Genomic DNA, 22,308 nt, shown 5'->3' on the forward strand with positions numbered 1-22,308 from the left:
CTCTGCAGAGATGTTCGATTGGGTTCAAGTCCGGACTCTGGCTGGGCCACTCAAGGACATTCAGAGACTTGTCCCGAAGCCACTCCTGCATTATCTTGGCTGTGTGCTTAGGGTCGTTGTCCTGTTGGAGGTGAACCTTTGCCCCAGTCTGAGGTCCTGAGCGCTCTGTAGTAGGTTTTCATCAATGAACTCTCTACATCTTTCTCTTGATCCTTACTGGTCTCTCAGTCCATGCCGCTGAAAAATATCCCCACAGCATAATGCTGCCACCACAATGCTTCCCTGTAGAGATGGTATGTGATGATCAATGGAAACAGGATGCACGTGAGCTCAATTTCGAGTCTCATAACAAAGGGTCTGAATAAGGTATTTCTGCTTTTATTAATAATAAATTAGCAAACATTTCTAAAAACCTGTTTTTGCTTTGACATTATGGGGTATTTTGTGTAGATTGAGGATTATAAAAAAAAAAAAAACTATTTTAGAATAAGGCTGTAATGTAACAAAATGTGGAAAAAGTAAAAGGGTCTGAATACTTTCCGAATGTGCTATATATGTATATATATATATATACACATACATATATAGCATATATATATATATATACACACTGCTCAAAAAAATAAGGGCTCTCGCAGTGCTCCTCCTTGCACAAAGGCGGAGGTAGCGGTCCTGCTGCTGGGTTGTTGCCCTCCTACGGCCTCCTCCACGTCTCCTGATGTACTGGCCTGTCTCCTGGTAGCGCCTCCATGCTCTGGACACTACGCTGACAGACACAGCAAACCTTTTTGCCACAGCTGGCATTGATGTGCCATCCTGGATGAACTGCACTACCTGAGCCACTTGTGTGGGTTGTAGACTCCGTCTCATGCTACCACTAGAGTGAGAGCACCGCCAGCATTCAAAAGTGACCAAAACATCAGCCAGGAAGCATAGGAACTGAGAAGTGGTCTGTGGTCACCACCTGCAGAATCACTCCTTTTTGGGGGGTGTCTTGCTAATTGCCTATAATTTCCACCTTTTGTCTATTCCATTTGCACAGCATGTGAAATTTATTGTCAATCAGTGTTGCTTCCTAAGTGGACAGTTTGATTTCACAGAAGTGTGATTGACTTGGAGTTACATTGTGTTGTTTAAGTGTTCCCTTTATTTTTTTGAGCAGTGTATATATAATGTATGTATGTATGTGTGTGTGTCTATATACTTATTTCAATATTTATTTCAATATAGTATGCTCTATATTTGACTTTGACAATACTGCATATTTCTAGACAAAACCATTCCTCTCTCTATTAAAGGGATTATCCGGTACTTGTGCATACTTTTTAAGCCAGTAGTTCTGAAAGTAGGGCTAACGAGCCAAAAATGCTCCCCGAACATTGCGTACAATGTCACATATGTACAGATTCGTGAAACACTTCATTGCTTTCTCTCTCGCTCTGCTGGGTGCTTCATGTGCATATTGTGGACACTTATATGGTGAGGGCTGAAGGTCATTGCTTGAGCTGCTCGAGGAGGGCCCACGTGGGGAGGGGAAATGTAGGGGAAATGGCACAGCATAGCTTCTACATATTGACACGTCCTGCCCAAAGCGGGAGGTTTAAAAATACTCAGTAGTTACCAATGTTCCGGAGCATGTCTTTAACCTTTTCTTACTTTGTTGTATGTTATACAGATTCTTTGGAGGTGGAGAAGCCAGTGCGTCCCGACTGCTACAAGCACTTCACCCCACGTTTCAAAACCTCCACCCTCGACCAGGTAGAGAGCACCTCTCGCCAGCTCAGGTCTGTCATTGAGAAATAAGGAAGCCTGCATCATTAAGGCTTACTTTCCAAGCATTCTGTCTGCTTGTCTCCATCTCAGAGTACTGCAACTCCCAAACTGGGCGAAGAGGGCCTGAGTCTGAAGGCAGTAATTGGTTACAATGGCAATGGGCGGGCCAACATGGTGTGGAATCCAGAAACAGGTAAAACCTTGCGCTTGTTCAACTGATTTTATTGGCTGACTAAAATATACTGATAGAATACAGAAAATATTATGATGCAAGTTATAATGCATTGTAAGACTTGGCGTAAGCATGTATGACCCGACCCCTTGTGTCTCTTTCCTTCTTATTTACAGTTTCATCGCTGTTTGTTTATCTTATGTGGTTGTGTTGACTGATTACAGGTCTGTTTGTGTACTGCTGTGGTTGTGTGGTAGTTGAATACTTTCCTGTATATAGCTTCTTACTTTCTCGTGTCTTTATTTTTATGTCTCTTGTGCTTTTGTTCTATCTTATGTTATTTTTAGTACTACATTGATATTGATTGTTGGGTTTGGAGCTAGCAAGAAAGGCATGTTATGTTTCTTGTCCACGTGACATTAAAACTTGACTGATTGCAGGTCTGTTTGCGTACTCCTGTGATTGTGTGGGGGTTATGTGGTTTTGTTTAGGGCTGTTGCGGTGACCATATTACCGCCACACTGGCAGTCACGAGTCATGAAGGCAGTCAAATTCCACATGACCGTTTAGTCACGGTAATTAGGCTTCTCCAAGCTCTGATGCTGCTGCTGGTCATTAGTAGCGTTAGGCCTACTCATCTTGTTGGTTGACGAAAAGTAAATGTGGACAGTTCATCCGATGTTTTCAATATGCACCTCAGAATTGGATAATGACTCGCGGAGTTGCGTCCCCGACGTGTCCGTCTTCACTTGTAGCCTATGATAAAGACTCGATCACGTGACAGAGAGCCGTGTGAGTGAGAGACGTTTCGGATTGCGCAGCACACTCAGGGAGAAGGGCACAACGCAGCACTCCGGGCTTCAAAAGGCATGGTTATCTTTTAATGGTGCATTACGACCACAAAGGAGATGCCGCCATGAAATTCAAGGCATCATCAAGTGCTTGTCAAATTGTGAGAGACTATTGGAGTGTGTACAACTTTCAAGCGACTTTCTTCAAATCATCATTAGTCTCATGCAGCCTTACAATGTATTAAAAATCAAAATGTATAGCCCAACGTTTACATAACTACTCAAGTTACATTAATAAATCTAAATTAAGCATATAGGAGTACCTATTTCTTTGTTAACCACTCAACACAGAATAGTCAAATGTGCGAACTCCATCAAATCGTTTGGAGAAAATATTAATATTTTATTCAGCTTTGTTCAATTGTATTCTTCATTCGATAAAATAATGCCACAGAATGATAAGCAAATCTTGTCTGCTAAATTAACTAGTGTAGCCCACAGCCACACCAGGACCTAATCTAAGGAGAACTCAGAGTATGCTATTATTTTCTTCTGAATTGGACTACATTTTCTTCATATCATGCTTCTTTAGACCTGTCTAAATAAATAATGGATTTATTGTGAAGATGTAGGCTATATTACATGGCTTTATTAGACTTTTTAAAATGTATTTTAGGCTATGTGTGGACACCAGGAGATGTGTTTGTATTAATTAACGGTCAATTACCGTGAGACCGACAGTTATTTGCTTGACAATCACCGGCTGATGAAATTTCGTGACCGCCACAGCCCTAGTTGTGTTGACTGATTGCAGGTCTGTTTGCGTACTCCTGTGGTTGTGTGGTGGTGGTGGAGAACCTACACACTGGCTCCCAGAGACACTGGCTGGGCCACACTGAGGAGATCTCCTGTCTGGCTGTTACCAATGACGCGCAGGTAGGCCTCCAGTCTCCTCTCTAGCATGAGCGATGATGATGAAGGTGGTGGACTGTGCTGGTGCCAATAAGGATGATGCATTCTCTGCGTCTCAACCACTGTCTGAATGTGGTTTCTCTCTGTGACTAGTTGTGCCAAGTCTGAATTATCCTGTTTAAAGTGTTTATGTGACTTTGATCCCTTCTAACTAGACAGGTGATTTTATGAGTCATTGCACGTCTCTGACGGTGTGTTGTTCTCTTTCAGACGGTGGCCTCGGCGGCAGGGGGCAGCGGTGGCACCAGGAGCCTCATCTGCATCTGGAACGTTCAGGACGGAACCTGCAGTAATACCATCTCCTACCACCGGGGGGCGGTGCAGGCCCTGTCCTTCTCCAGGGATGATTTCTTCTTCCTCACTGTGGGTCAGTGGAACAGTCCTTCAAGGACAAGTGTAGTAGAGTTTCACTACATAGCATTCACTTATCCAGTCACATACAGATCAATGATTACCTCAAGGATGAGAGAACATTTTTTTTTTAAATGGTATTTGAATCTGCCCTCCTGCAGGGGACTTCACCGACCCGGAGGTGGCGCTGTGGAGCACCAGGACCTACCAGCTGCTGTCTAGGGTCAGTGTGTCCGGCCCGCTCCACGACGTGGCCTTCAGCCCCTCTGCAGCCAGCCAGCTGGCCTGTGTGGGCAGCCAGGGACTCTACTTCTGCAACACCCACACACAGGGCCTGGACGTGGAGCTCAAGGTAACAATAGAATTAGAATGAATTTCTAATTAATTGTTTTTCTAAGAAGGTAACTATCGTACCGACCCAATCTATGCTTTTTTGGCCTGCTTTCTAGAGAACATGTTTCGGTGTAATACCACCTTCTTTTGTTTAACACTGCTTATTTCCTGCCTGGTTTGGGCTGGGCATGTCGAGCTAACTAGAGCCCCTCTGCTTGAATAAAAATCAGGCTGGCACCAGGTATGTTCAACATGTCCTCCCTCATAGGAAGACATATTTCCACATAACGAGGACAACAACGTTTTTTTTAAACAAAGACTTTGAAGAAAAATGTCCACGTTGTGTGGACAATAAAGTTTTTCTAATTCAAATTCTAGGTGCAGAGAGTATGTGTGCCAGAGGAGGTGGGTGACGTGGAGCTGACAGCTCTGTGCTACAACGCCAACTCCATCCTCTTCACGGGCACCAACAGTGGACATGTGTGTGCCTGGGACTGCAACACCCAGCGTTGCTTCATGACCTGGGAGGCTGACCAGGGGGAGATCGGTCAGTTACATGTAAAAAATGTTACTCATAGCAGGCACTCTTATCCGAAGCTTATCCAGACTTCATTCAACTAAAGTTGGTAAATAAACACATATCACAATCCTTGCAAATAAACCCGTCTCCAAAATAGGTTTGTGAGTCTCTATGTACAGTATTAGGGTACGTTTGTGTGTGTTTCTAGGAGTGCTGCTGTGTCGGGGGAACCGTCTGTTGACGGGCAGTAACACTCGCAGGCTGGGGCTGTGGGGCGTGGCAGCTGTACAGAGCATGAGGCCTGGAGGAGAGGCCTCTAACACAGAGGACAGGTCTGTTGCTCACCGCACACTCCTTCTCAGCCTACACATTCTACTCCTTACATACCTTTTCCCTCATCCTCCTATGTTACATAGTGTGTCTTCTCATGACATGTCTTTAAAGCCCATTCATCTCTGTGGCCTGTTGATTTATATACCTTGAAAATGTGGTATTTAGTTAAAGCTGCAATATGTAACTTTTTGAGGGGACCTGATCAAATTCACATAGAAATGGTAGTTACAGATCTGTCATTCTCATTTGAAGCAAGTCTAAGAAGCGGTAGATCTGTTCTATGTGCGCTATTTCTATGCTTCTAGTTTATTTGTCTTTTACGGCGGATCGATTTCAGCATACAACATGTAAAGTGTTGTTTACATCCCTGTTAGTCACACCTGTCTAACATCCCTGTTAAATAGGTGTGGCATATCAATAAGCTGATTTAAATGGCATTATCATTACACTGGTCCACCTTCTACTGGGGACAATAAAAGGCAACTTTAAAATGTGCAGTTTTGTCACATAACACAATGCCACAGATGTCTCCCGTTTTGAGGGAGAGGGCAATTGGCATGGTGACTGCAGGAATGTCCACCAGAGCTGTTGCCAGATAATTGAATGTTCATTTCTTTACCATAACCCTCCTCCAATGGCATTTTAGAGAATTTGGCAGTACGCCCAACCGGCCTTACAACTGCTGACCACGTGTAACCAAGCCAGCCCAGGACCTCCACATCTGGCTTTTTCTCCTTCCGGATTGTCTGAGAATACCCATCTGTTGGTTTGCACAACAGAAGAATTTCTGCACAAACTGTCAGAAACCGCCTCAGGGAAGCTCATCTGCGTGCTCGTCGTCCTCACCAGGGTCTTGACCTGACTGCAGTTTGGTGTCGGGACTGACTTAAGTTGGCAAATGCTCACTTTCGATGGGCACTGGCACACTGGAGAAGTGTGCCCTTCACGAATGAATCCCAGTTTTAACTGTACCGGGCAGATGGCAGACAGCGCTTTATATGGTTGTGTTGGCGAGTGGTTTGCTGATGTTAACATTGTGAACAGATTGCCCCATGGTGGGGTTATGGTATGGGCAGGCATAATCTACGAACAACCAACACAATTACATTTTATCAATGGAAATTTGAATGCACAGAGATACGTGGCGAAGATTCTGAGGCCCGTTGTCGTGCCATTCATCCACCACTATCACTTCATGTTTCAGTATGATAATGCACGACACCATGTCACAAGGATCTGTACACAATTCCTGGAAGCTGAAATCTCCCAGTTCTTCCATGTCCTGCAAAATCACAAGACATGTCACCCATTGAGCATGTTTGGGATGCTCTGGATCGACATGTACGAGAGCATGTTCCAGTTCCCGCCAATATCAAGCAACTTCACACAGCCATTGAAGAGGAGTTGGACAATATTCCACAGGCCACAGTCAACAGCCTGATCAACTCTATGTGAAGGAGATGTCGCGCTGCATGAAGCGAATGGTGGTCACACCAGATACTGACTGGTTTTCTGATCCAAGGCCCTACTTTTTTTTTTTAAAGGAACTGCATCTGTGACCAACAGATGCATATCTGGATTCCTAGTCATGTGAAATCCATAGATCTGGATCTAGTTTATTTCAATTGACTTATTTCCTTGTATGAACTGTAACTCAGTTTATTTGTGTTTTTATGTTTTGGTTCAGTGTACATGTATTGCATCAGTGCGATCTTGTGAGGCTATTACGTTTTATATAGAGAACCACTCTTATTCAATGAATTGGCTTATTTGATCTAATGGTCTACTCTCATTGGTCCTTGCCTCTGTCTATCAGAGGTGCTCGGGTGCTATTGGAGCAGGAGATGATGCTGGACGGGACAGTGGTGAGCGCGGCCTTTGACGACGTCATGGACATGGGCATCGTGGGCACCACGGCGGGTACCCTGTGGTACATCAACTGGGTGGACAACACCAGCATCCGCCTCATCAGCGGACACAAGAGCAAGGTACAGTGCAGCATTTTTGCCAGCGTGTGCATGCGTTTATGAGCCTATATGACCTTTCATTGTTGACGCCTCTATCCGTACATTGAATGACCTGCTCCCCCCCCCCCCCCCCGGTGGTCAGGTAAATGACGTGGTTTTCAGCCCAGACGAGAGCCACTTTGCCACGTGTGGGGAGGATGGCAGTGTGAGGGTGTGGTCGGCCCCCAACAACGAACTGGTGGTGCAGTTTCAGGTGCTCAACCAGGTGAGACTGCAAGACAACTACAGGAACCGCTCAGGCTAAGATGGCCGTGTGGATTCAAAAAAAGACTTTATAACGTTAATGCGTTCAGTCGCTGTGACGGATTTCCACGCGTATGGGCCATTTTTTCTTTATAATCGAAAAGGACTGAAAGTGGTGAAACTCTCAGTTTTAATACATGTACAAAATGATCCTCTCCCTAAAAGCATGATGGATATGACATTTTTAAATGGAAGGGGAGGATAACTTGGGCCAGCAGACAATCGATCTGAGATCCACTTAAGTTTCAGTCATGGGATTTTTGTTGTTGCTTTAACCCCTGATTACACCTATATACATTAATACATTGTAACAGCAGCCATAAGTATCATAATGCAAATATTATAAAGCGCTTATAAACAACAAAATGTAGTGAAGCATGTTATAATTAGAGCTATGACATGAACAGAGCTATTATTTTCAACTACCGCCTTACACAGGCTAAATGGCTGTATATCACATGCTGTAACAATTCCATTATGACATGGTACTTACAAGGCTACATGCCACATTGAGAGAGAGAAGCTCCAACGCATCATGCACCAGTTATAAACCTAGGAGTCTGACTGTCAATATCTACACACCTGATTTCCCCCCCCCCGTCTTGTCTATCAGAGCTGTGGTAGTGCGTGCTGGAGCCCGGTCGTCAGTCCCTCTAAAGGGGATGCCTGTGTGGTGGGGGGGTACAGCGACGGGACCCTAAGGATCTTTCGCCTGGCCTCCTCAGAGATGGAGCTCAAGCTGCACCCGCACCCTGTGGCCGTCACCGCCATCCAGTACTCTGCTAACGGTGTGTGTGTGTTTGGGAAGGTCACTGTCAATGCTACCAGTGGACATTGTCTCGTGTGTGAATTTGGTAGTCGGACACTGCCGACTCTGCTTTCCTATTCATGTTTAGGATGTGATAGCAGTCTTTCTGTTGGGACACCGTTTGTGTCATTTCACTGGGATGTATAATAATACACATTGCCAATAACGGAGGTTATATGTGACCTCTGACCCTCAGGTCAGGTGATCCTCTCTGCGGGGAGGGACGGCCGGATGGCTGTCAGCAGCCCAGTAACCGGGCTTACCGTCCGACTTATCAGCGACCACAAGGGGGCACCCATTACTACCATCCAGTGTGTGAAGAAACAGGTCAGGGGCCATATTCATCTGAGTAGGAGTGCAGATCTCGGATCAGTTTTGCCTTTCAAATTATAATGAATAAAAGGGGGGACCCCATCCTATAGAATGACTAGAACATACTTCTGTGTGACGTCTTCTGAGGTTACTAGTGTAACTGTTTTTGAGGTGCTACTAAGAATCTACATGAAGGAATTGTGTCGTCATGCATTTTGTCCACCAGTACAAAGAATTTGGGCTTGAAGGAAACGAGATGTGGTTGGCTGCCAGTACAGACAGACGGGTCAGCGTTTGGGCAGCTGATTGGATGAAGGACAAGTGTGAGCTCCTGGACTGGCTCACATTTCCAGCCCCTGCCAATCCTGAGGTAAACCTCTCTTCATAGGCATACATGCACACAAAATGAATAGCATGGAATTCAGTCTGTTAGACAAGCACTTTCAGGTGAGGATTTTGTTCAGGATGGTGGGAATTCAGAACCAAGTTATGCGCGTGAGCATCAATGTAACTTTATTCCCTTTTTATGCACTTTTTTCTCTATGTATTCTTAACTTGGACTTAAAGCTGCAATATGTAGGCGACCCGACCAAATTCACATAGAAAAGTAAGTTTTTTTTTTTTTTTTTTTCAGTTTTGTACACCAGCTTCAAACAGATGAAAATTTAATATTTTTGGTTATAGAAAATTGATTTCACAGCGGATTAGCTGGTACAATGATTCTCTACGTAATGACTGCTTGTTTTGTCACCATAAACTGAAATTAGGCGAACTATTTGAATTTTATCAACCAGGAAATGGCGGAGTGATTTCTGCATATTGCACCTTTAAGCATGGGGAAATGCATGTGCCAGCAAGGTATTTCTTTGGGGGGTAGATCACAGAAATTGAAGGTGTGGCAGAGGTGTGTCTACAGATACGGGAATCATGAATACGTTTGAGTTTACCTGTTTGTTCCAAGTGGATTTTTTGTTGTTGTTGAAATGATTAGAAATACACACCGCTCTCCATGCAATTTAATTTACAAATTGATAAGAGCTAGGTAAATTAGTAATCTGTTTGGAGAAGGGGATTGTAAAATACAAATAGCAATTGTTTTAGATGATTTTTCCTTCTGATCGCTGGAGACTAATGTGAAACCGTTCATGGAAGCAAACTGGAAAGCATATCAAGATGACAGGTATTTCCACCCCATTTCCCACAACAAAAAAAACAACAAAAAACATACAAACATATTATACTACACTGTGGGAAACGGGGTGTGTTTTCTGTGATTTGAATTACATTTATTCATCACTTGCAAGGGAGCTACAACCGCAAACCCCAATGCGCATGTGCATAGGGTAGGTCTGAATACTAAATACTGAGAAGAGCTTCAATCAAAACGGTTTAAAAAAGTCTGAATCGGCCCCTACGTGAAGTGCAAGATGAGACGTGATAACAGTCAATGACTGTTTTTTACTTGAAATACTTTTCTCAACCTTGCAAGCATTGAATAGTTTTACCGTGAACACTTCTGTGTTTTAAAAGTCCTCTCTTTATCTCTGTCTTCATCAGGAGTCAGACAGCCTTCCTCCCAGCCTGGCTGCTTTCAGCCCCATAGACCCTGGCCTGGTGGTGTACACAGGCTATGGAGTGGAGAGAGAGCTGTCCTTCTACAGCCTGGCCAAGAAACGGGTCATAAAGACGATTGCCCTGTCCCATTGGGCCATGTGCCTCAGCCTCTCCTCCAAGGGTCGCCTAATAGCTGTGGGCTCAAAAGGTGCATGTCACTTCTCTTCTACCTCTCTCGCTTCAGTTTTACAATGCGACTGGTGTGTCTTGTATTTCGTGTTGTAAAAAGCACTTTGTTTGTTAGCAAGGACTGAAGCATTAAAATAAACTGCAATAAAAACCCATCAAAAGCAGACCAGCTTGGCACAGGCTTGCTTGGTATTTTCGAATTTACAATACAGCATCAGTTTGACAAACCACCAGCATGTGTGTCTCTGCACAATACTGTACGCAATGATACATTCTGTATGTATGTAAATAGGTTGCATGAAGCTGTGTGTTTTCTCTCTCTCTCTCAGAGCGAGTGCTGAAGCTCATCAAATCATCCAGCGGTAGGTTCCAGGACTTCCTCCACCACAGTGACTCTTTGCAGACCTGTCGATTCTCCCCCTCAGGGAAACTCCTTTTTACCGTTGCCTACAATGAGATCCTGCTATGGGAGGTGCAGGGCCTTTAGAACAAGATAGACCACTATACATTAGTAGATTGTGAACTATATTATTAAAGTACAATCAGGGGGTTGTATAGACCCAAACTTTCACCATTGGTCCTAGTTAGTATGGATTTCTAGATTGACATGAGGTGTTGGGTGGTGGTAATGTAGGTTAATTGAAACACTGCTCTCCTGTCTGCATCAACCCTCGGTTGGGTGTAGATTAGAAGTCCTCAATACTCACGCACGCAAGTGCCTCAATTCAACTGACGAAGGAAACGGAATAATTGATCAATTGTTTACTTTAGTCATTTTAATTCTGAGGTTTTTATCAGTCCTGTACATTACTTTGTATATTTGAAGAAAATATTTTATTTTTATTTATATGGGAGCCTCCTTTGTCTGTTCAGTGGTTTTACACTTGATAGGAGTCTTTTTTTTTGTTGTTGACATTTTATGTTCTTAAAATTATAATACGGTATGTCCATCAGTCAATACGGTCATTCAGTCTAAATTATGCACTAAAAATGTTTTGTCCATCGATGTTCTACACTTATATATTTTTTCCAACAAAGAAAATTCAATAAAGGTTGTCACCTCAAATGAAACCATAAATTGTCTCATTAATGTGATTGTTTTTTGTGATGCAATTGCAAGGTAAGTATATTTCCATTAATGTTATGTCATCAAATTAAATTGTGACTTTGGTTGAGCTGAAGGGGCGGAGAGGCATTGAATTGCAAGTATATAGACAGCTATGTACTGGAAGCTGCATTATCGCTCACCATCTAGTGTGACGTGCGTTTTAGCCAGTACTGAGAAATTATGTTTTTGTTTATTGAATGTGTCATTCTGATTGCACAACCAGGTTTGGGATGATGCATAGTTGTGCAAGTTGCGTTTTTTGTTTTATTTAGGGGGGGAAATGAGGGAAGAATGCATCTTTTAAAGTGGCTGATTTTTGTATTCCTTAAGTAGGGTGACACGCTAAAGCTCTTAATGTCTGTGATATCTTTGACTGTTTTTTTTTTTCCCCCATCTCTTTCCCCATCACTGATCGAGTAAATGAGGAGGTGGAGATGATGATGAGAACTGCTATAGTGACTTCCCTTTTCTACTTCAAGATGAAATCTCTTCAGATGACGGTGTTGAGAAAAGTAATAAAAGGGAGACATTTGCAGAGAGAGAATAACGTGACCGTGTTGAAGTACCACTGTCAGTTACACGGCACGCACAGTTAATCGACAAACAACAAAACTGCCTTTGTAATGGGGGTGAATTTATGCTTCTTGATTCTTGGTGAGTTAGCTCATTTCCCCATGGTACTGGAGGGCCTTTCAACTGCAGGAGTTTTTTTGTTGTTGCCTGAAATAAAGATGAGGGCATCTCAGAGATTGAGAGAATATCTGTTTGTAATTTGACACTGCCAAATGGCATGACTGCACTGGTCTAAAGGATATGCGTGCATGTATATAGAGGCATCATTTGTTTGTCTGATATTTCTTCTCTCTTTTTTTCCTACAGGTCTCTACCTGGCCCTACCTTTGGAAGGGATATATCTTCCACTCTGTCAAACAGGGCATAAGATTACTAAGATTGGAAGTGGCTGTTCTGGTAAGATCAACTGATTTACCCAGGTGATGGAAAAAGATCACTGTATTTTAATGGCAAGTGTAGACAGCAGGCTATTGTTTCATTCATCTCTATCTGTTTGACTTTAACTGGTGCCTTTTACAGGTTCACATCTAGGATAAGAAGTTTAGAATTCAGACTTACCAAGAGGTTAGAGTGAGAATGATGGTGTCTAAAAGAATGCATTCACTGTTCATTAGCTAAAACTATTCTCTATTCTCACTCATTTCAAGCCAACCAACTAACTGACTAATACCTAAGATCTGTCCTAACCTCAAATACTTATTTGGTGTTATGTAGATACAGAGGAGTGTGTGGAAGATCCCTCCATCTGTGGGAACCATTCTACTTGCTTCAACACCCTTGGTAGCTACCACTGTCTGTGTCATCCTGGGTTCGAATCTAGGATCACTTATTTCACTTCTGCAGATGGAGGATGTACAGGTCAATACTGTGTTTTTAAGATGTTATTAATAACTAATAACAGCTTTAATTCCTTACCACTAATATGAATAAAACAGGATAATTAAAGCTACCACTGTCTGTCAGTTTTAACATTATGATAATGTAGCATACAGTAGGGTCTGAAATTATTGACACCCTTGATAAAGATTTATCAAAAAATAAATACGTAATTCAAATACTGAGCTATATTGTATGCTCAGAAATGTTGGGAAATTATGTGATTTTATACACTGCTCAAAAAAATAAAGGGAACACTTAAACAACACAATGTACTCGAAGTCAATCACACTTCTGTGAAATCAAACTGTCCACTTAGGAAGCAACACTGATTGACAATAAATTTCACGTGCTGTTGTGCAAATGGAATAGACAAAAGGTGGAAATTATAGGCAATTAGCAAGACACCCCCCAAAAAGGAGTGATTCTGCAGGTGGTGACCACAGACCACTTCTCAGTTCCTATGCTTCCTGGCTGATGTTTTGGTCACTTTTGAATGCTGGCGGTGCTCTCACTCTAGTGGTAGCATGAGACGGAGTCTACAACCCACACAAGTGGCTCAGGTAGTGCAGTTCATCCAGGATGGCACATCAATGCGAACTGTGGCAAAAAGGTTTGCTGTGTCTGTCAGCGTAGTGTCCAGAGCATGCAGGCGCTACCAGGAGACAGGCCAGTACATCAGGAGACGTGGAGGAGGCCGTAGGAGGGCAACAACCCAGCAGCAGGACCGGTACTTCCGCCTTAGTGCAAGGAGGTGCACTGCCAGAGCCCTGCAAAATGACCTCCAGCAGGCCACAAATGTGCATGTGTCAGCATATGGTCTCACAAGGGGTCTGAGGATCTCATCTCGGTACCTAATGGCAGTCAGGCTACCTCTGGCGAGCACATGGAGGGCTGTGCGGCCCCACAAAGAAATGCCACCCCACACCATGACTGACCCATCGCCAAACCGGTCATGCTGGAGGATGTTGCAGGCAGCAGAACGTTCTCCACGGCGTCTCCAGACTCTGTCACGTCTGTCACATGTGCTCAGTGTGAACCTGCTTTCATCTGTGAAGAGCACAGGGCGCCAGTGGCGAATTTGCCAATCTTGGTGTTCTCTGGCAAATGCGAAACGTCCTGCACGGTGTTGGGCTGGAAGCACAACCCCCACCTGTGGACGGTGGTATGAGGGCCTGCCCCTATCCTCACAAGGTGAGGTATTGATAATAAGGGTGTCAATAATTTTGACCCTAACTTTTTAAAGATTTTTATTGTATTACTTGTTAACCTCTAAAAGTCTAAAACAGACAGTCAAAAAATTTCATCATAAGGTTTAAACTGTCTGTCCTATATCTAAGACATAAGAAACCTCGGGAATATAACAAATCTATCTATTGCATTAGTGCTTAGTTGGTGAGTCCATATCCTCTTTGGATGAAGGAATTCGGTCTTAATCAACTATTCCTAAATATCCCTTGTAGTCATTCTGTTACTGAACAACATCCTATGCTTTCCGAAAGTATTCACACCCCTTTACGTTTTCCACATTACTGGCCTACAGACAATACCCCATAATGTCAAAGTGGAATTATGTTTTTGAATTTTTTACAAATTAATAAAAATGAAAGCTGAAATGTCTTAAGTCAGTAAGTATTCAACCCCTTTATGGCAATCCTAAATGTGCTTAACAAGTCACATAATATTTTGCATGGACTGACTCTGTGTGTAATAATAGTGTTTAACATTATTTTTGAATTACTACCTCCTCTCTACCTTGATATATGAGAAAGGAGTATCCCCCAGCGAGATAGCATTTGCTGTGAAGACTGGTCTTATTGTATAGAAACCAGTTTGACCCCTAAGAAAAGGTTCCTCTCGTTATTATTATCCATACCCGAGCGATCTCTCCCTTGGTACAAACATCAACTCATTCTATGAAATAGTATCACCAAACCATTCATAAATAAATTGTCAGCATCAGAGGCTCCTCTCAGTTCACACAGTCACATGAGAAAGTACTAATAGAAACCTATTCTATTGCATAAAACAACCATTTGATGCGTAAACAGTATTAAACATAATCTTGTAATGTGTCTATCATACCACCATGCTTCACCGTAGGGATGGTGCCAGGTTTCCTCCAGACGTGACCATTGGCATTCAGACCGAGGAGTTCAATCTTGGTTTCATCAGACCAGAGAATCTTGTTTCTCATGGTCTGAGAGTCCTTTAGGTGCCTTTTGGCAAACTCCAAGCGGGCTGTCGTGCATTTTACTGAGGAGTGGCTTCTACTTGGCCACTCTACCATAAAGGCCTGATTGGTGGAATGCTGCAGAGATGGTTGTCCTTCTGGAAGGTTCTCCCATCTCCACAGAGGAACTCTGGAGCTCTGTCAGAGGGACCATTGGGTTTTTGGTCACCTCCCTGACCAAGGCCCTTCTCCCCCGATTGCTCAGTTTGGCCGAGTGGCCAGCACTAGGAAGAGTCTTGGTGGTTCAAACTTCTTCCATTTAAGAATGATGGAGGCCACTGTGTTCTTGGAGACCTTCAATGCTGCAGAAATGTTTTGGTACCCTTCCCCTGATCTGTCCCTCGACACAATCCTTTCTCGGCGCTCTACGGACAATTCCTTTGCCCTCATGGCTTGGTTTTTGCGCTGACATGCACCGTCAACTGTGGGACCTTATATAGACAGGTGTGTGCGTTTCCAAATCATGCCCAATCAATTGAATTTACCATAGGTGGACTCCAAGTTGTAGAAACATCTCAAGGTCAATCAATGGAAACAGAATGCACCTGAGCTCAACTTCGAGTCTCATAGCAAAGGGTCTGAATACTTATGTAAATAATATATTTATGTTTTTTTCACTTTGTCATTATGGGGTACTGTGTGTAGATTTAATGATCTATTTTAGAATAAGGCTGTAATGTATTTTGGGGTGGGGGGTCAAGGGGTCTGAATACTTTCCAAATGCACTGTATATACAGACAATTGCAATGTTGTATTTTTTTGTTACTCTCCCATTTTCATCACATATACTTTCATCATCATCTTTCTCCCCACCTTTTTTCCCCCACCAATCTCTTCTACTTTTAGACATTGATGAGTGTGGTGAGGACAGACATATTTGTGGGGAGTGGGGAACCTGTCACAATATGAAGGGAAGCTACTGGTGTAGTTGTCTCCAGGGATTCCATCAGGAAGGCGATATAAGTTCTATGTGTGTAGGTGAGAGAAACACCATTCTCCTTGGGTCAATGTGTTCTGTGTAAGGTTAAGTTGTGGTACCGGGGAGGTAGTCACTTTACCGCAAAACGAATAAATGCATTGACCAGAATTATTTGAAACGTCTTATCCACATTGTGTTTCGGGTATTGCGTGTCTTTAGTATCACTCTGTTAGGTCACTGTCCGACACATCCATGTGGTCATCGTTTTTCTTATTCCCCCACTTCCTCTTTCTCTCTCTCACTCACTCACAGACGTAAATGAGTGTATAGGGGCTGGGAACAAATACCCCTGTGGCGAGATTGGAACCTGCTGGAATCTGGAGGGCAGCTACAGGTGTCATTGTCCCCCTGGATTCACGACCTATGGCAACAACCAATCTAAGTGTCAAGGTGAGAGAAATGCTTGTTCTACCTTTTCATTTTCTGCTGACCTCAGTTGTCTTCGCTTGTGGTCATCTGTTGAAACCTCCACCCAGCCTACCAGTTACCAGTTTCACAATCACGATGACCGGCCTGATGTATTGTGTTGTATTTGTACGATCTGAGGTCATCTGCATTCATGGTTTTCCTTTAGAGCTGAATTGTGACCCTTTTGCAACTCAGAGTACACCTGAACAGGTAAATTCTTCCTCTTTTTAAATGATTATTTTCTCAAGTACTTCTCTTCATCTTGATTATTCACCATATTCTTCTCATTTATCTTTCTCTCTCTTTCTGTGTACTTCCTCTGTCTCTCTCAGACTCTACCAGGTTTTGACAGCCTCTTGTCTCTCCTGAGAAACAACTGTTTGGTGTTGAGTAACTCCTCTGGGTTGGCTGGAGCTACAGAAAAGACCGGAGAGGCGCTTTTGACAGTATGTTGCCTCCCTGAGCTACATACAAGCGCGTGCGGACACACACACACACACCCGTTACATCACGTCTCTGTTGTCTGTCTTTTCTAAAGGTCCTGGCCAATGTCACTGCTGTTCTTCAACTCCAGTCCAATGGTCAAGGTGGTAACAGCGGTAAAGTGACTACGCTACTGAGGACAGTAGAAAACTCTATCAGACTGATTGCTCCACAGCTGAGAGAAAATGTGAGCAGGATAAATACAAGCCATACAGGTAACACACAAGCCATACAGGTAACACTTGTACTGAAAACACATTTAGTGATCACTTTAACATCACCGGTACCACAACTTAACCTTACACCGAACACATTGACCACTAAGTGACCACTTGTTCTTTCAATAATGGTGATTTTTACTCGATATAGATTTTTGTCCCTATGTTGAAAAACAGAGGTAGAAGTTGTGGTGAGGATGGACAGGATACCACCCCGAGGACCAGTCAGACTGACGAATGAAAACATCCAACTTGACACCACCTGGGAGACAGCGATCGGAGATGACACAAATTACCCAGGTACAGTCCCACTCAGCTGCAGTGGCATTAGGCTTCTTAAAAAAATAAAGTAATTGAGAGTTTGAGTGACAAGTATTTACTGACATTTCTATACGTTTCTTTATTTTATATCTTGTAGGATTTGTGTGGTTTTTGTGTTTTGTGCAGGGCTTATTATACTGTATATGGGGCATATTTTATGTACCGTGTGTGTTTTATTTTAGGTTGATGGGTTTGTATACTTGATGATTTGTGAATTGGTTTTGTTTTTATATTGTTTGTGTTTCTGTATGTTTTAAGTGGATTGGTTTTGTGTTATGATGTTTGCAGGATTTGGGTTTGCCATTTTGCTCAGCTATAAGAGTCTGCAGACTTCTGTTGGTCTGCAGACCAACAGCTCTGAGCAGCTCTCCTCCAGAGTGGTGACTGTATCTGTTAGCAACCCCAACACAACAAACCTGTCTGAACCTATCATTCTCACCTTCAATCACTTGAAGGTAACAATTGTGTTTCTCTAAAAGGCTGACTGTCAGTTACAGTGATAGTTCACTTCTTTCGCTTATCTTTGACTTCCCTAGACTGTGATTGTTTGCTCCAAACAAGTAAAAAATAAAAATAAATTGCCGGTTATTTAGCAATGTTTATAATCTCCTAGCTACAATTTTTGGGGAATGTAGCAATGCTAGTGGAAATGTATTGTATCCATTAGCGATATGTTCAAAATCATGGGGAAAGACCTCGGTGTGGTCTACGTCCCCATGCTTTTGAATGCACCACTAACGGATAAAAAATGCTAGCCAGATTATTCTGGATTTAACTTCAAAATAAAGTGAACTATCCCTTTAAAACAGGTTTTATTAGACATTTTTTTAAATACATTTGTTTAACAGATATGCACGCAGTAGACCCTAGCTGTTCATAAAATTATATGAGTCTCATCTCCTCTGTGCCCCAGTCCAGTGATGCGAATACCACCTGTGTTTATTGGTCAGAGGATGGTGAGGGGGCGTGGTCAATCCAGGGCTGCACCTCAGTGAAGTCCAACTCCACCCACACTGTGTGCTCCTGCACCCATCTCAGCAGCTTTGCCCTGCTCAGGGGAATCCAAGAGAATAAGGTGATACACAACAACACTGTAGAACTGCTAAGAGGGAAAAGGGTCTAAGATCTGTGAGAAGGTATTTTTGCCTTAAAACTCACACCCCGAGCAGACCTTCCTTGGGGCAGTAGTATGGTCTGTATTTGATTCTTGTTATTCCGCATTGACATTGACAGAAATGCAGACAGTTGCCGTTGGTGATGTGGGCGGGCGCTTCCGTGGCGCTGGCTTGTGCGGTCCTATCCCTGCTCATGACCCTGTGGTGTCGCTTCATCAGCAAAAAGAGCCATGGAGGGAGCCGACCAGAACAGCATTTTAACCTCTAAAGCACCTCAATTTAGACAGCAGGGATTTCTAAAATCTCTCTTTCCTGTGTTTTGTATATAATCCCACCCTATGTCAATTTACTGTAAAATAACTATTTAGACTGTCAACGAACTGTTAGAAAATGTAAATATGAAGTTTCAGTTTCAACCTCAGTCAATTAAACATGATTTCATGAAATATATAAATGTATTTTGAAATGATAGATTATTGATTGTTCTCAATTCCCATCAATGTCAATTTACTTTTATCTCGGTTCAATTGTACGTAGACGAGCTTACCATACCATTGTAATCAAAGGAAGGACGTACATGTTTGTTCATGAAAGAATGAACACACACCTTTACGCTCACTGTGTATACGGTACACGTAGAAAGGGACAAACTGCACATGCGTACCTACATATTGTTATGTGGCCTATGATCGGCGGCCTGGAGACCAGTTCAAGTGCATCAGGCAGATTGCGTGAAAACATGAAACGAGGAGAACAAAACAGCAAACCTCTTCAATATTTCAGGCTTTCTAAGTAGGAAAGCTCAAATTAGAGAGCTGCGTAGTAAAGCTCATCAAGTCCATCAGCAGCAGGTTCCTAAAACCTGGCTTTCCTGAAACGGGTAGGTGAAGAACAGACGGTCCAGGTTGAGTTTCTGTTTTGGTTAGAATGTCAGAGAATGAAAAGTATCTTTAAAAGGTCCTGAAAAGTCAAAATCATGTTAATCATCAAATTGGATGACTTGGATTAAACCCTATCAGAGTATGACAAACGACTGTCGCCAGTACAGTGATAAAGTTAGATCATAAAGTGACTTGCTTCCTCCTTTATGTCAAAATCTTGAATTCAGGAATCCAGATACTATTTGCTTATTGGGGATCGGTGAAACATCACATTTAGCCGCTCATTTTAATACACCAATCGTAACGTCTTATTCTCATACCTTGTTTAAATAAGTACTGCCTTGTAACCATCATTGCAGAAGACGTGTTCGCAAAGGGACGTGGTTTACATAGCTAGCTAGACTACTGGTGTCAAAATTTGACTGCAGGCTGTTATAGGTTTCTCCTATTTATCTGTGGCAAATATACTTCTAGGTTTTCACTTTCATCTGTATCTGGTGTTAGCTAGTTACTGGCCAGCATGGGGGAAGAAATTATGTTTGGAACTCCGACTCAGTTGTCATGTCAGTGCTGCTATGAACTGCAACAGAAGAGACATGCCAAACGATGTATACAAAATTATTGACATCATGGCAAGGCATGGTTTATGTACATGGTCTGGCAGTCAGCAAATGTAATTGATGAAGTCAACCCAGGCTTTTCCCGACCAGTTTCAACTGAAATTGTCCAACATGAACTGAGACAGGATGTTGTCTATCGTTGCGGTTACAATAACCAAGCAGTTGGATAGACAAATCATTTGTGAAACCGTGATGTATGACAGGATTGGAATCTTGTTTGAGTTGAGCTTCGTGTATCAGCACATTTGCTTGAGATGATCTCACTGCAGCATTGCATCTAAGTTGCCGTCAATCAAGGTGAGCTCCCCACCCACTCAGACTGGTCCTTCAGCCTTACTGATAGTTGGAAATGAGAGAAGGTACATTCTGAGCATATGAATCTGTGGGGGGGGGGGGGGGGGTGTTTTAGTCACTCAAATGCTTTTTTCTTTGGGAAATATATGAGTGCTGGACCTTTTTTAAGCTTATGATTATCGATTTTGTAACTGGTTATACTCGAAAGCTCATGTGTATCAGTTATTTTTGTTATGTGACTGGATGGCTTTAACCCTTTATCTCCGTTCCCCTAATGTTGATAGAGCGACTGAGTAGCTGTAGTTACGCATTCTGCTGTTAAATGAAATACTGTACATATTGTCACAAATGAAAAGTATGATTGAGAAAGGGAGGAAACAAGAATAGATCAAATGATAAATATTAACAGAGAGTGTGTGAGAACATGCAATCGTTGATCACACATCAACTCAGAAAACTTCTTGCACTTGAACCCTGTGCTTTCTTCCAGGCGTGAGCTCAGAGTAGCTTAATAACTAAAGCCTTGGTTCGGAACAGCAGGTTTGTACTATGAAGAAAGCATGGGATCCAAGCATGGAGGGGGGGGGGGGGGGGGGTTCATCCATCTACACACAATCCCCCATAATGACAAAGGGAAAACATGTTTTTAGAAATTTTAGCAAATTCATTGAAAATGGAATACAGAAATATCTCATTTACATCATGCCCTCGAGTCAATACATGTTAGAATCACCTTTGGCAGAGTCTTTGAGTAAGTCTATAAGAACTTTGCACACTTGGATTGTACCACATTAAAGCTCTCAAGTTGGTGGTTGATCATTGCTAAGCAGCCATTTTCAAGTCTTGCCATAGATTTTCAAATCGATTTAAGTCAGAAGTGTAACTAGGCCACACGGGGACATTTTAATGTCGTCTTGGTAAGCAACTCAAGTGTATATTTGTCCTTGTGTTTCAGGTTATTATCCTGCTGAAAGGTGAATTTGTCTCCCAGTTTATGTTGGAAAGCAGGGGTTGAATACTTATTGACTCAAGGCATTTCAACTTTTCATGTTTTATTAATTTGTAAAAAATTCTAAAAACATAATTCTACTTTGACATTATGGGTATTGTGTGTAGGCCAGTGAAACAAAATCTCAATTTAACCAATTTTAAATTTAAGCTTTAATACAACCCCCCAAAAACACATGTTGTGACTAGTTTCTGGAGGCACTGTATATACAGTGTGTGTGTGTATATATACAGTATATAAACGCTGAGTGTACAAAACATGCTCTTTCGATGACAGACTCACCAGGTGAATCCAGGTGAAAGCTATGATCCCTTATTGATGTCACTTGTTAAATCCCCTTCAATCAGTGTAGATGAAGGGTAGCAGACAGCTTAAAGAAGGATTTTTAAGCCTTTGAGACGTGGATTGTGTATGTGTGCCATTCAGAGGGGGAATGGGCAAGACAAAAGATTTAAGTGCCTTTGAAAGAGAAATGGTAGTGGGTGCCAGGTGCACCGGGTTGAGTGTGTCAAGAACTTCAACGCTGATGGGTTTTCATGCTCAACAGTTTCCTGTGTATCAAGAATGATCCACCACCCAAAGGACATCCCGTCAACTTGACATAACTGTGGGAAGCAACACGGGGCAGCATCCCTGTGGAACGCTCTTGCCCCGACAAATTGAATCTGTTCTGAAGGCAAAAGGGGGGTCAACTCAATAGTACGAAGATGTTCCGAATGTTTTGTACACTCGGCAGTATTGCAAATCTTGACACACTCAAACTTGTGCGCCTGGCACTTACTACCACACCCTGTTCAAAGACACTTCAATAT

The 22,308-nt window shown here is 42.7% G+C and overlaps 2 protein-coding genes across 2 annotated transcripts in view; both read left to right on the forward strand.

The window, feature by feature from the left end:
- The window catches only part of wdr90 (WD repeat domain 90), a 49,332-nt gene extending 37,876 nt beyond the window's left edge, over positions 1–11,456 (forward strand). The window contains exons 29-42 of the mRNA XM_055924123.1: positions 1,676–1,758; positions 1,864–1,966; positions 3,551–3,672; positions 3,919–4,075; positions 4,221–4,411; positions 4,771–4,939; positions 5,121–5,244; positions 7,062–7,233; positions 7,355–7,477; positions 8,129–8,303; positions 8,520–8,650; positions 8,862–9,005; positions 10,193–10,397; positions 10,708–11,456. Coding sequence (XP_055780098.1) covers positions 1,676–1,758; positions 1,864–1,966; positions 3,551–3,672; positions 3,919–4,075; positions 4,221–4,411; positions 4,771–4,939; positions 5,121–5,244; positions 7,062–7,233; positions 7,355–7,477; positions 8,129–8,303; positions 8,520–8,650; positions 8,862–9,005; positions 10,193–10,397; positions 10,708–10,865 — 2,057 coding nt within the window. The 3' untranslated portion in view covers positions 10,866–11,456. The remainder of the gene's footprint in view (positions 1–1,675; positions 1,759–1,863; positions 1,967–3,550; positions 3,673–3,918; positions 4,076–4,220; positions 4,412–4,770; positions 4,940–5,120; positions 5,245–7,061; positions 7,234–7,354; positions 7,478–8,128; positions 8,304–8,519; positions 8,651–8,861; positions 9,006–10,192; positions 10,398–10,707) is intronic.
- Positions 11,457–16,510: 5,054 nt separating this feature from the next.
- LOC129858003 (adhesion G protein-coupled receptor E2-like) lies at positions 16,511–18,700 on the forward strand. The gene is made up of 5 exons (XM_055926883.1): positions 16,511–16,537; positions 16,888–17,001; positions 17,094–17,154; positions 17,836–18,032; positions 18,491–18,700. The coding sequence occupies exons 1-5, from the start codon at positions 16,511–16,513 to the stop codon at positions 18,698–18,700; spliced, it is 609 nt and encodes a 202-aa protein (XP_055782858.1).
- Positions 18,701–22,308: the final 3,608 nt, after the last annotated feature.

Source organism: Salvelinus fontinalis, chromosome 1 (genome assembly GCF_029448725.1).
Source record: "Salvelinus fontinalis isolate EN_2023a chromosome 1, ASM2944872v1, whole genome shotgun sequence".
Lineage (NCBI taxonomy): Eukaryota > Metazoa > Chordata > Actinopteri > Salmoniformes > Salmonidae > Salvelinus > Salvelinus fontinalis.

Excerpts from the sequence above, each read along its gene's own strand:
- LOC129858003 (XM_055926883.1), top strand. The coding sequence starts at position 16,511 with ATGGCAACAACCAATCTAAGTGTCAAG. Across the intron at positions 16,538-16,887 it reads CAACCAATCTAAGTGTCAAG|ACTCTACCAGGTTTTGACAG; the intron begins GTGAGAGAAATG and ends TGTCTCTCTCAG. Across the intron at positions 18,033-18,490 it reads TCACCTTCAATCACTTGAAG|TCCAGTGATGCGAATACCAC; the intron begins GTAACAATTGTG and ends TCTGTGCCCCAG.